This window comes from Macrotis lagotis, chromosome X, assembly GCF_037893015.1.
Source record: "Macrotis lagotis isolate mMagLag1 chromosome X, bilby.v1.9.chrom.fasta, whole genome shotgun sequence".
Lineage (NCBI taxonomy): Eukaryota > Metazoa > Chordata > Mammalia > Peramelemorphia > Peramelidae > Macrotis > Macrotis lagotis.
The window spans coordinates 34,791,558-34,805,579 of NC_133666.1; the positions used below are offsets into that span (position 1 = coordinate 34,791,558).

General features: G+C 38.7%; 1 protein-coding gene across 5 annotated transcripts in view; it reads right to left on the bottom strand.

The window, feature by feature from the left end:
- The window catches only part of ATP11C (ATPase phospholipid transporting 11C (ATP11C blood group)), a 220,489-nt gene that overhangs the window by 126,106 nt on the left and 80,361 nt on the right, over window positions 1-14,022 (bottom strand). For all 5 annotated transcript variants that reach the window (XR_012472009.1, XM_074204121.1, XM_074204120.1 and 2 more), the window contains exon 2: window positions 8,803-8,922. Coding sequence is in view for 4 of the 5 variants with exons in the window: in XM_074204121.1 (XP_074060222.1) it covers window positions 8,803-8,922 (120 nt within the window). In the remaining variant the exon portion in view is untranslated. The remainder of the gene's footprint in view (window positions 1-8,802; window positions 8,923-14,022) is intronic.

Consider the following 14,022-nt stretch of genomic DNA (forward strand, 5'->3'; position numbering starts at 1 on the left):
AGTGTTAGTCATTTGGGAATAGGTATAATGATATCTTTTAGCTTGTTTTCTCATCCCCCATCCAATTTCTGGCCCCTTCCATCCACATATTCAAACTTCAAAGCCCTTCCTCTCAGTCTTTTAGTACATCACAGATACCAAAGTGGTGCTTGGCTGTCAGTATGGTACCTCTCCTTGACCAGCCCACTCCCTTTGCTGATCAAGAATATCCATCATTATATCTTTGGAGACACTTCTCATTCAGAAATCCTTGTTGGAGCTTCCCAGTAGATTTCTTATACCCACGATGCCTTTCCATTGTCCTTTCAATTTTCATGTTGCTTCTTCTAAGATCACACGATTTCAGTTAGGCAGGCAGTCAACCAACATTTATTAAGTACTTTCTAGGTGTGAGGGCCTGTATTAAGTTCTAAGGAATACAAGCAAAGGCAAAAACACATTCCCTGCATTTAGTTTCTTCCATTAGTCTGACATTCTAATGGGGAAAACAACATGCAAATAACTATGAATGTATAAGATATATGCAGTATAAATGGAAAGCAATTTCAAAAGGAAGATGAGGGGGGTGACAAGAGACAGGCTGGCTCTAAATCTGAGGCGTATTTGAGCTTGAAGGAAGCCTGGGAATTGAGAAGAAAGAAGAAAGGAGAGAATTCTAAGTATGGGAGACTACAGCCCGTGAAAAGTCAATGTCATTAAATGAAGTGTTTTGTGCAAAAAGCAGCAAGTAAGATCCTGTGCAGCTGGACCATCTAGAGAGCATGGAAGAAAGAATGCTGAAAGAAGACCAAGTTGGGAAATTTCAATTAGAAGATTACCTGGAGGTAATAAGGAGCCCTAGAGTTGGGGGAAGGGGAGAAGAGAGGGCACATTGTCAGATTTGCACTTTAGGAAAATCACTTTTTTTCATTACTTGTAACCATGAAAATTAACAGGAAAATACCAATGTTGACTCATGTTTTGGCAGCACAGAGTAGCTTGGGGCCAAGTGCCCAAATAGCATCTAAGTCATTCTCTCTGTCCTGCTCCCTCATTTTCCATCTGCACAGCCAGTCCCAAGATAGAGGTATTGAGGACCAATAGAGAGAGACCCACTAACCTGCTTGTCAAAATAAGGGTTTTTCCTGCATTTGAGTTGCCACGGACCTCACTGAGGAGGCCCTGAAATTTTGCAGGGCAATCAGTCCAATGTTAACCAAAAACAAGAACATGTGGAAAACCTTAATGCTCTTCTATTTGGACCTGGTGGAGGACCTGATAATAACAGTTGATATTTCTATAGTGCCTTAAGGTTCACAGCATGCTTTACAGAATATGCTCCATTTGATCTTCAGAACAACTCTGGAATGTAGGTACTATAATTATCCTCATTTTACAGATTAAAAGAACAAAGACTTAGAAACATCAAGCCACTTATCCAGGCTGCACATGCATCTTTTAAAAGTATCTACAGGGGCAGCTAGGTGGCACAGTAGATAAAGCACCAGACCTGGAGTCAGGAGGACCTGAGTTCAAATCCGGCCTTTGAACCCAGGTCTTCTTGATTGCAGATTCAACATTCTATCTACAATGATAAGGTACATCAGCAAGATACTGGGAAAAACACTCTTAGAGCACAACTTTCCATGCTTTACACTTTACCTGAGGCAGTTTCTCAAAGGATCAATCGACAAGTAGCTCTATTTTGGTATTTTTCATGGAATCGTGCTTAACCTTAATATGGAAGACATTTTGTTGGAGGAGAATCCCAAGTGCTTTGCTCTACCAAGGGAAATGCGTTCTGATGATCCAGAAACACACCATGACCCCAGTCACACAGACCATGCCCCACACTTGGAATGTTCTCCCTCATCCCTTCTTCTTGTCTCTTAGTTTCTGGATCTTTTTCATTCTCCACCTTTTCCTTTAGACTTCCTCATCCTGTCCCCTTTCTCCACCTTTTCAGTTTCCTGTTCAGGTTGCCTTCCTCTACTAGATTGTAAGCTTCTTGAGGCACGGACAGTCCTTTTTGTATTTTTATCTTCACTGCTTGGCATGGTACCATGTTAGGGGAACAGTTCCACTTCACACCTATTAGTTACCCTTCTTTTCCTTTTGCCTAAATAAGCCACAAAATTCTGTAAACATAACTCTAAGCTTGATCGCTTTTCTCCTGCGTTTTGCTGTTTTCTAGAACTATCCTGCTCTTGTTACCTTCCTTCAAAACATTTTGCAAGAGCTCATTTAGTATCAACCACATGACCAATCCATCATGGTCTCAACTCTACCAAATGCAGCCTGAACTAGATTATAATGTAACTGGGAAATATATACCAAAGTAAATTAAAATACAGTAAAAAGAAAGAAAAGATTACATTTTAAAACAGAGTCAATCTATGGCCTATTAGGGAAAAATCCTTATGTACTGATTAGCAGCCCCTATTTTGATTTGAATTTGGCACTATTACTCTAAACCACTATCACTATTGACTTCCATTTCTCTCTGCTTGACAAGGAGATTGGCTATCTGTTGTCTAAGGAGGCCTCTGGGGTCCACTGGCAACTATTTTAGATTGTTTAAATTCCTTTATGAGGTAGTGCCCACCAGAGCCAACATCTTTCCTTTTTATCCATTTCCATTTTTCAAAATCAGCAGCTAGTTAAAATGGGTATGCTTGGAGTATTCCAATTGCCAATAGAATTTTTCATCTTTAACCTTTCTTCTAATTTGGTATTGATCCTGACCTTTGTTCTCGACAGTTCACAGCCTGACTGCACACAGACAGCTGCTTTGGAAATGATCCTCATATCAAGTAACCAGTTGTTTCCTGTCTAATGAGATATGGTTAATTTAATTCCTTCTGATAATATTCAGTGTGCTCTTCTTGAGGAAAATACTGTAACATGAAAAGACTTCTAAAAATGGATGCAGAACATAGCAAGTAGAATAATTTACAGGGCGAAAGTAAACGTAAATAATTTTAAAACTGTTTTCAATGAACAAACATGTATTTTCTCTCCCTTCCACCTTCCACCTCCCAACTGAAAAAAAAAAAGGAAAACCTTGTAACAAATATCCTTCCACCTCCCACCTCCCACCTCCCAGCTGAAAAAAAGAAATCATCGTAACAAAAACTTAGAATCAAGCCAAACAAATTCCTGTATTGACCTTGGTCAGAAATCTAAGTCTCATTCTGCACCTTGAGTCTATCACCACTGTCAGGAAACAGGGGGAATGTTTCATCATCATACAATAATAATGCACATTATTAAAGAAAAAAACACTGGAAGGTAGCTGAAGTCAGATGCTAAATGCAATGGTCAATCTTGATTCCAAAAACCAGATGATGAAAGGCATTCTTTCCTCTTGATAGATAGGTGGGGGGCAACGAGTATGGAATAAAACATATACTTTTACTGTGTTGAACAATTTTGCTCAATTAGCTTTCTTTATATAGAAGAAGACTCAGTAGGGCCGGAAGGTATGACTTGCATGATGTAAAATACAAAAAAAAAAAAATCAAGAAAATAACTTTTTATTAATAATGATATAAAGATATGAGGTTCCAAAGAGTATATATTAAGAGCTTTGATGAAATCTAAAAATGTGGTGTTTTTTGCCCTACTCACCTGTCCCTTAGACTGAAGTCAGCTAGGCAAAGTAAATGATGACTTTCCTTGGAGGGCCTTGTCAAATTCTATAGAGAATTTCTTTAATTTTTCAAACTCTGCCACAGATATTAGTGCATCTATTACACTTCTGTCCATGGTGCTCAGTTGGCTTGCATTCAACATGAACTTGGCAAGGCTAGTTGACTAAACGTCTCAGAAAATGCCACTGCTAGTAGCTTTTAAATGATTGATGAAATCAACTCCAACACTTACTTTATTCATTCCTCTGGTTACATTTACACTGAGTATGTCAATATGAATGTGGTTTAATTCCTCACGTGGGTGGATCAGCTTACTGGTCAGGGGGCCAAGATTGTACATGGAGGCTGCCAACAATTATGCTGCTGTTTATAGATGTTGGAAAATCTGTGATTCTTAGCACCCTATGCCATCATTAGTGTAAGTATTAGGAGACGTTCTGTGATTTGATATTTTATAGTTGTTTATCTTATCATTAATGACAATAATAATAATAACGGCTTTTATACAGCTTTGAAGAGCTGCAAAGTACTCTACGCAAATTATAGCTTTTGATCATTTCACTCTGGTAAGGGAATTCATTTCCTAGTGGTCAAACTTCTAACGGTAGGCCACTTTATAGTTACCTAGAAGAGTCCTTGGAAAGCATAAGCTCATAGAATTATAGATTTAAGAGAAGAAACCTCAGACACCATCAAGTATATCCCTCTCATTGTACAGAGGAGGAAACTGAGGATTGGGGAATAACATAAATTGGAAAGCACCTCACAGGTCATGTAGTTCAGCATTTATATCATGTATCAGAGCCTTGATCTAGAGTGTGAAGGGTGCTTAGGAGCCATTTGTCCAATCCCCTCCTTTTACAGATGAGGAAATGGAAACCCAGGGAATTCAAGAGACAAGACCAGAATCACACAGTAAGTGACTGAGGAAGGATTTGAACCCAGCTCCTCTTCATCATAGGTTCACCACTTTCTCCAGTCTCTCACTTTCTGTCAGTGCCCATCAATGGGCCCTCCTCTAAGGAAACTTTCAAAGTGTCAGACATGTCACTTCCTGACCATGAAGACACCTTTGCAATCAGAGAAAAATTCTAATGGTAATTGCAGTCAAAGATATTTATATGAAAACACACCAGCCACAGTCTTCAAGTCTCAGATGAAGCACAAGTCATCTGAAAAAAAATCTGGGTCCATGATTTCATCATTATAGGAAATTCCCAGCAAGGAATCTTCTTCCACTGAGTTAGATTAGCACTTATTATCTTAGAGGATTGCCTGGGGGACTGAAGGGGTAAGTCACTTGCCCAAGGTCACACAGTTAATATACCTGAGGCAGGATTGGAATCTGATATTCCAGACAGACTCTGAAATCAATCCTTCAGCAGTCACATCATGATGTTACTTAACTGATTACAAAATAAATCTCTCTGTTCTATAGACATCAGAATTTTCTAGCTTTAAAATGTGTTTTTGCTTTCTTTGAATTCAGATTTTCTTATCTCTTTTTATCTCCAAGATTCATTTTTTTTGCAAGGCAAATGGGGTTAAGTGGCTTGCCCAAGGCCACACAGTTGGGTAATTATTAAATGCCTGAGGCCAAATTTGAACCCAGGTACTCCTGACTCCAGGGCCAGTGCTCTATCCACTGCACCACCTAGCTACCCCCAACATTCATTTTTTTAAAAATGTTGAGTTCCAAATCTTCTCCCTCTCTTCTTGTCCCTCTCCTCCACTAATTGAAAAGGCAAGCAATATATAAATTATACATGTGAAGTCATGCAAAAAAAATGTGCTTTTACAAAGAACAATATTACAAAGAATCTCATTACAATATTCTATCTCCCATCTCTTAGCAAGGTAAATCTCAAACTTATCTAGTATATCAGGAATCTCAGTCCTGCAACATTTTTCATCTCCCTGATTTTATTGTGAAATATGGGATGGAGGGAGCAAGACATAGATCAATATTTTAAGATGCCAGGAGGGACACTAAGAAGGGATATCTTCGGTGGAGGGAAGATAATTCTCTACAACCCAGTTGTACAAATAAGCTGATTTGCCAGCTAGATAGATAGTTACAAAAATATTCCAGTGGGAAAAAGAATCTTTGCATCCAATTTTGACTGATACTAAGGGTATGTAGGGAATTAACAGACACATAAAACCAGGAGCCACTTCCCATTGGATGAGTGGTTAAAAGATAGCAGTAATAGTTCCTAAAAAACTGCACACTATTAATAACTATCTAAGAGACTGCTCCAAATCACTAAAAGCAAAATGCAAATAAAAACAACTAAGATTTTTACCTCATACCCAGCAAATTGTCAAAGATGACAAACAAGGTCAAATCAATGTTGGAGGGGCTGTGGAAAAACAGGCAGATTAATATACTTTTGGTGGAGCTGGGAACTAATCCAACCACTCTGCTAAGTAATTTAGAGTTATACTAAGACAGTGACCAAAACGTTCAGACCCTTCAACCCAGAGATCCCAATTCTAGGCAACTGTGCCACAGAGATTAAGGACAGGAAGAAAAGTCTTACAGACATCCAAAATTTTCATAGCAACAGCCCATTGATTGCAGGAATGGTTAAACAATCACACTATATGAATATAATTTGATATTGCTACTCCATAAAGAAATGAGGAATAAAAATAAAAAGAAATGAGGAATATGAAGAATTTTAAGAACCATGAAAAGGCTTCTATGAATTGATCCACAGCAAATGAAGCAGAAACAGTAAAACAATACAAATGCTGACTATAACAATGTAAACAAGAAAAAATAAAAACATTACAAAAAGCCATATGGTAACAATGACCAAGTTTGAACCCAGAGAGGGGAGAGACGATTGGAAGGTGAAATATTGTATATATACTTTCAGACATCTTTAACATATTAACTGATTTTGCTGAGTTGCATTTTTTTCTCTTTTGTTCTGAAGCTTTGTTACAAAGGATGGATTTTTGGACAGGTAAGAGGTAAGGGATATTTGGAAAATGAGGTAAGCTAAAAATTACAGTTAAATGACCAATGATCTCATTAATGGCAAGTTCCATCCCACAATATGCAATTTATTAATAAAGTTCTAAAATGTCATTTACATGCTATCACATCAACCATCATCAAGTAGTGTACTAAGTACTGTACTAAGCCCTGAACCTACAAATACAAAGAAGGAAATAATTCCTACACTCAGAGGACTTACATTTTAATGAAGGGCATAACAAGTATATGTAAAAATATATATTCAATATAAATTGAATAAATACAAATATATACAAAGTAACTAAATAAAAAGTAATATTTGGGAGGGAGTTGGGGGATCAGAAAGGTTTCATGCAGAAGATGCTTAAGCAGCATCTGAAGAGAAGAGAGAGATTCTGAGACAGAGATAAGAATTCCCTCTAAGCACAGGATATGGCCTTTGAAAAGGTGGGGGGTTGTGTGGAAAAAAAAACAGAAAATCAGTTTGGTTAGAATACAGAGTATAGGAAGGTTGGTGCCAGCTGGTGAAGGGCTTTAACAACTAAATGGGAGTATTTTTATTTTTAGCCTAGAGGCAACAGGCAGTCACTGCAGTTGGCTCAATGTAAGAGTTGCACGATCAGATTTACACTTAAGGAAAATGGCTTTGGAAACAGTGTGGAGAATCCACAGAAGAGGAAAGAAATTATTGTAATAATCTAAGTGAGAGACTATGAGAACTTAAATTAATCTGGTAGGTGAGTAAATGGAAAGAAGAGGCCAGATGTAGAACGTGTTGGGAACTGCCTAGCCTTGTGGGATAAGGGGGAATATGGAGGCTAGGAGAAGGACAAGTTAGAAAACCAGGAAATTGGGAGGACAGTGATGCCTTCTACAGAAATGGGGAAGCTTGGAAGAAGGGAGTGGCTGGACTTAAAGAAGATCTCTGTTGTCAGAAGTTTGAGATTTGAGCTATCTTGGAATATGCAGTTTGAAATATCCAGTAGACAAATAATGATGGGAGACTGAGGCTCAAGAGGGAGACAGATTGGATATAGGTGGGTTTCTGTAGAAAAGATAAGCAAACCCACAGTAGCTGATAAGGTTATCAAGAGAGATGGAGAGAGGAAAAGGCCAAGGCCTGGAGAATCTCCACAGTCTGGAGGCATAATGTGAATGATGAGTCAGCAAAGGTCATTCAGGCAAAAAGAGAGTAATGTGATGAAAATCGGGAGAGAATATCAAGGAGGGCATGGTCAATTGTAGTAGATAGTTGAAAAGAATGAGAACTACGAAAAGACCATCATATTTGGGAATTAAGAATTCATTGGTAACTTTGGAGAAAGCAATTTCAGTTGAGTGATGAAGTTAGAAGCCAAACTGCCAAGGGTTGAGGAGTAAGTGAAAGGACAGGAAGCCCAGAAAACTTTTTTTCTTGGGAGTCTGGCTGAGAAAGGAAGAGGAGATATAAGACAACTGGAGAAGATAGTAGGGTCTAGTAAAGGTTTTTTATGGAAGAGAAGTGACATGGGTTTGATTGAAGGCAAAAGAGAAGAAAAGGTTAGATAGAAGTTGAAGACTCAAGTGAGAGGGGATGATTGAGTATGCATTATAATGCTGAAGAGAAGAAGGATGGGAACAAGCACACATGGCCTTGGCAGGGAGAAGGGCCACCCCTTTGTCAGAGCCTGGGGGAATTGAAATCTTATACCAACCATCTCATAGTACATGAGGAAAGATTTGGTGAATAAATCAACTTTCATTTATATCACAATTTCAAAGCTGACTCAAGAATTTATAACTCTCAATAGGGGCTCTGAGCCAAAAAAAATCGAGGATACCAAATAGGCCTTCATCTTTAAACATGACAATGTGATAAGATTCAAGAAGGGGAAAAATGTACCTTCCATTTGAGTGCTTATGACTAAATCAGAAAAGGAAAAGGGAGAAAGGGAGGGAGAGCAGAATTCATTTAAGAATAGTGAGCTTTTTCAAGTCAGGATTATTACAAAGGCTTGGCACCAAGAGAAATTCTGCATAAGGTGGAATTTTCCAAGTTTATGTGGATTGTAAGAATATTAAGAAAGAATTTATATAAAGAGAGAGAAACAAGTCCCTCTCCTCAAAAGCACAAAAAAAATACAAATATACGGTCAGGTTCACTAGACAAAAAAGTCTCAGAAATGAATGAAATTAACTCACCTTGGAGGAGACAATCCGATTATCGCAAAACTTTTCTTCAACATATGCACCTGTTTCTGAAGTTTCACAGTGGCCAATGTGGATGGTTCGAGTGCCAACTCGCTGTTCTTCCCCTCCGCACTAAGCAACAGAAGAAAAAAATGTGGTTAAGTCTTTCATAATATATTTTCACATTGACTGAGCTAAGGTATTGGATCTTTGCATTTTGCTCTGGTCACTGGTTTTTGGTAGTTCCTTTTTTGGGATGGGGTGCACAGGGTGAAATGTTTGACTTTTTTTCAAAGATAATTCAAAATCTTCTCAAATCTCAGTCACTGATGTAAGAATGTCAAGTAAAATAAAATAGAAAGCTCTGGTGTTGGTTTTTCAAGTGTTTACCCTGAACCAATGGTTCAGCAACCTCTTCTGATGCAAACAGACTTGAGCACATAAATGGATTTGGGATCTCACTGATATGGGTGCACAAATAGCTCAGGATCTATCTATGTTTACCCAACCAGTGTGTTATTCATCCTTGTTATCTCATTTGTGCACCCCAATGGGACCTAGCCAGGGTACCAGGAATCTTTTTCCTGCAGTGAGGATAACCACCTTTACTGCTTCCCTTATTCTGTGACCAGTACATCTTGGGTGTGCATTCTGGTTCCACATTACAATTAAATGAGTTAAATTTCAGTCTACGACCCATCAGTCATTTCCTCTTCGGTTAGTTTTTCCGCTTGGCCATGGGGGGGAAAAAAATCAAACTGCATATAGCCCCTTTAATTTGAAGGTAGATTACATTGAAGATATACGAATATGCCAATATATCTTTTGACTTAAGTGAGTACATGAACAATTCTCCTTCAGTGATGAAGACTGCAACCCATCTATGTCTCCTCATCCTAGGTAATTCCTTGTCAAAGCCCTCTAACAAGTTCAAATTGGAGATTCACCCAATGCATTGTACTCCTTCCTCACTTTTTAAAAAATTGTTTGGTTTTTTTGGAGGTAATCAGGATTAAGTGACTTGTTGAGGGTCACACAGTTAATAAATATTTGAGATCAGATTGGAATTCAGGTCCTCCTGACTCCAGGACTAGTGCTTTATTCACTATAGCACTTAGCTACCCTTGGCCTTCCTCACTCTTTCTCTTCACCAACTACCTTGCTTCCTCAATAAAATTCGGAGCTAGGGCCCTCTTCTCCCCAATGGTAATTTCCTTCTTGACACCACCATTTTGGGAAGGACCCCAGCCATGCTTCATTTCCCGCTTGCCTCAATTCTCACCAGACTCTACTTTCTTCTAGTTACTACTCTTGCTGTTCCCACCAGAAGTATTCTTTTTCTTCTTCCCCAGTTTCTAATACCTCGTAATATAGTTTCTTCTCTCCTTATAATGTAATTTCCTTGGAGACAGAACTATCCAGTGTCCTTGCATTTATATCCCCAGTATCTCTCTCTCTCTCTCTCTCTCTCTCTCTCTCTCTCTCTCTCTCTCTCTCTCTCTCTCTCTCTCTCTCCATCTACCTACTTATCTCTCTCTCTCTCTATCTACCTGACTATTTAACTGTCGCTCTACCTATCTGTCTATTTATCACTTCACTCTCTCAGTCTCTAACTGTCCATTTATCTCTCTATTTGACTCTATCTCTCTCAGTCTGTCTCTTTTCATCTCTATCTCTATCTATCTAGAGGATACCAATGGAGTACCTAGATTATCCATCAGGCATACCTTGCTTTTATGACATAACCGGACCATTTCTATTTTTGCTCATCTATTTCCTGGATGACATCTTTTACACTGTTTCTTCTTCATCACTCCTTACTTGAATTGCATTTTAGCTTGCCTGCTCACATCCACCAAGCACCTCTCCATGACCCTTTAGGGAATCCTCAATTTAAATTCTTCAGAAACTATAAGGTCCCAAGACTAGTAGCTCCACACCACCAGAAGACTATTCATATTGATTAGTGCTGAGGAAAACCTTGTCACAAACTTTACCCCTGATGGACAGTAAAAGAAGCAATTATTTCCAAGCCCATGAGCACTGCCTACTTAGGAAGCTACTACTAGAAAAGAAATAATCCTATCCTTATTAATGGAGCAATCAAATGCTTCTCCAAAGAAACCATTATAATTCGTAGGCTTTGAAGGAAGGCAATCCTAAGGGGATCAATCACAGTCCATTGTGTTTCATCTCTCTTTGAAAGCACCTTTCTCTGATTTCTTTCTCATGTTTTTAAATCAAGCTTGTTTTTTATAAACTTGAGAAAAAAACCCACAGACCTGGGCATCTGGAGACTAGGGGTCTATTCTTAGCTTAGATACTGATCTCCACTGGGGCTTTGTTCAACTCTCTCCTCATACATTGGGATGAGGCTACATTTTGCTCAAGGGTTGCAGCAAGTTGTTGAGAAAGATTGACAATGAGGGGAATACAAGTCCTTGAGTCCAAGGATCTGGGTTCAAGCTTTGTCATTTATTTCCAACTGTGTGAGCTTCAATAAATCATGAGACCTCTTTGATTTTTAGTTCTCCCATCTATAAAATTGGGGGAGGGGAGAATCTACAAGATAGCTTCTAAGATCCCTTCTAGCCCTAAATTCTGTAATGCCAGCATAATACCCAAGGTACTATATTAATTAATTAGTGGTGATGGTGATGATGACGACAACTAGGATTTATATAGCTCTTCATGGGCAGCTAGGTGGCACTGTAGTGGTTAGAGAGACAGACCTGGAATCAGGAAGACCTGAGTTCAAATGAGAACTCAAAATACTTACTAGCTATGTGATGCTGAGCAAGTTACTTCATCCTGCTTGCCTCAGTTTCCTTGTCTATAAAATGAGCTGGAGAAGAAAATGGCAAACTACTCCAGTATCTTTGCCAAGAAAACCTCAAATACAGTCATGAAGAGTCAGACACAACTGAGAAATGACTAAAGGGCCACAACATATAGCTCTCAAAGGATTGCAAAGCACTTATCTCATTTGATCCTCATTAACTACATTGGGAGGTAGGTGATATTATTATGCCCATTTTACAGCTGGAGAATCTGAGACAAATAGAGGTTAAGTGATTTGTCCAGTCACAAGATGAATAAGTGCCTGAGGCTGAATTTGAGTTAGTCTTTCTGACTCCAGGTCCAGATGTCTATCCATAATCTTCTCTGATCTCTGACTTTAATGCAGTCTTAAAAAATAGGTGACATTTATACAGCATGTTATAGTAAAGGACCTTAGCCATATCTTCTTACTAGTTACATCTAATGGCCCTGTGCCTTGGCAGTGAAAGAGAAAGGAAGACTCAGATTGGTATGGATTTTCCCTGGTTACAGAATTCCTAAGTAATTCCAATTCCAGTGTTGTCATCTAGAAGCCTTCAGGTGTTCACAATCTTTTAAATATTACCAAATAAAACCTCTAACTACAGCAGTTCTCATTTTTAACAACTTTTCTTGTAGTCATGTAGATTTTTCTTCTTTTTTTTAGTGCCATTCCAAAATATGACTTTTGGTTTTTAAACCATCCCTTTCTCCCTCCAAAAGCTATCATCTCATATAGAAAATCTGTAGCTAAAAAAATTACCCATATTTTCTTTAGCTCTGGGTATATTTCAGGATGCTGGTTTTATGTCTCCTGGACATACAATCTTAGAAACAATTCCTTTTTCTAAAGAAAATAAAGGGCACCTTTGACTTGATTATATTAAAGGTTTTGTGATTGGGGGGGGGCTGGATCTCAGGGGCCCAAGGAGGAAATCTTAGAAAAGGAAATGGATGTTAATCAAAACTAGAGGAATGTGAATGTGAATGTAAAGTGGGTGTGGACTTTCAAAGATCTAGAAATCACCCTTTAAAACAATCATATCTCCTCTGGGTGACTTGGATAATTATCTGACTGGAGGCTAGGGCCTGGAATACCCTTTCAGGTATTTTAGTCCAAGATAATACAAAGAAAAGTTGAAGGATTCCTGGTTGTGTCTCCAAGAAAAACAACCTTTCCAAAGATTGGAACTGGGGTGGAGATGGAGATGGAAGGGGTGGGGAGACATGCAAGGAGAAGAACATTTTTCTAGTGACTGGTCTAATGGAGGGAAAGACTTAACATTTTGAGGATTTGCCTAGAAAGGGTAATCCAACTTAGTTGACTAAGGGGTATGCCTACATTACCACATAGGTTGTTTCCTCGGCATAAGATTTTCTTAAAATTATTACCTCCAACTTTTGGTGGCCTACACTGAATTGAGGCAAAGGTGAAGTCTATATGGAGTAGCTTGGGTGAGGACAGATCTAATTTCAGAGAAAAATGGCTATTTAGTGTTTCACCTACAAGTATGTGGCTCCGTCCCAGGAAAAGCTGTTTAGTATGCCAGTTCTGAGGTCATTTCTATAGACTGCATCCTGGGAGGAAAGAGGCCAGGCAAGGCCTACAAAAGCGAGGCTGAGTACCCTGAATACAAAACTTGTCAAAGCCACTAAGTTGGATTTTCCCCCTTCTGCCGAAGGAAATCACTGAATAAGAGCCTGAAGAGACCACAGAAGTTATCCCTCCGTTTTACAAGAATCTTAGCAAGGTTGACCAAGATCACAGAGCTAAGGCTAAGTCATTTTGCCCAGCAGATAGAGAAATTGAGACTCAATGAGCTGAAGTGACTTGCTTGAGGTCATACAGCAACTAAGGGGCAGAGCTGGGATTCAAACTCACATCCTCCTGGTTCTGATCTGGTCATACCATAGCACAGCTAGATGGCACCAGAGTGCACAATGGGTTGCGCCCTGAGGCAGGAAGAACTGAGTTCAATCCAGTCCTAGAAGTCCCTAGTTGTGAAGCTCTGGGAAGTCACTCTGGGAAGCCTCAGTTTCCTCAACTAGAAAATGGGAATGATAATAGAATCTATCTCCCAAGGTTGTTGTGTGGATAAAATGAGATAACAATTTAAAAAAACAGCACATAAAATATTTATATATATTTTTATATATATATATATATATATATATATATATATATATATATATATATATTTGTTGTCTTGTCCTTCCTCATTCTAAACTTGATCTATCTCAGAAGCTAAGTTAGGACCTAGTTAGGTGGGACATTCTGGGAATGCTAGATGCTGCCAGCTTTTCCTCTAGTGGTAGTGGTCACTTAATAAATGCTTATGGAATGAATTATGGATTTGCCTCTTCCACAAACAGCCTAACTGAAAATTAACTGGTTGTTTTACAATGTTTTGA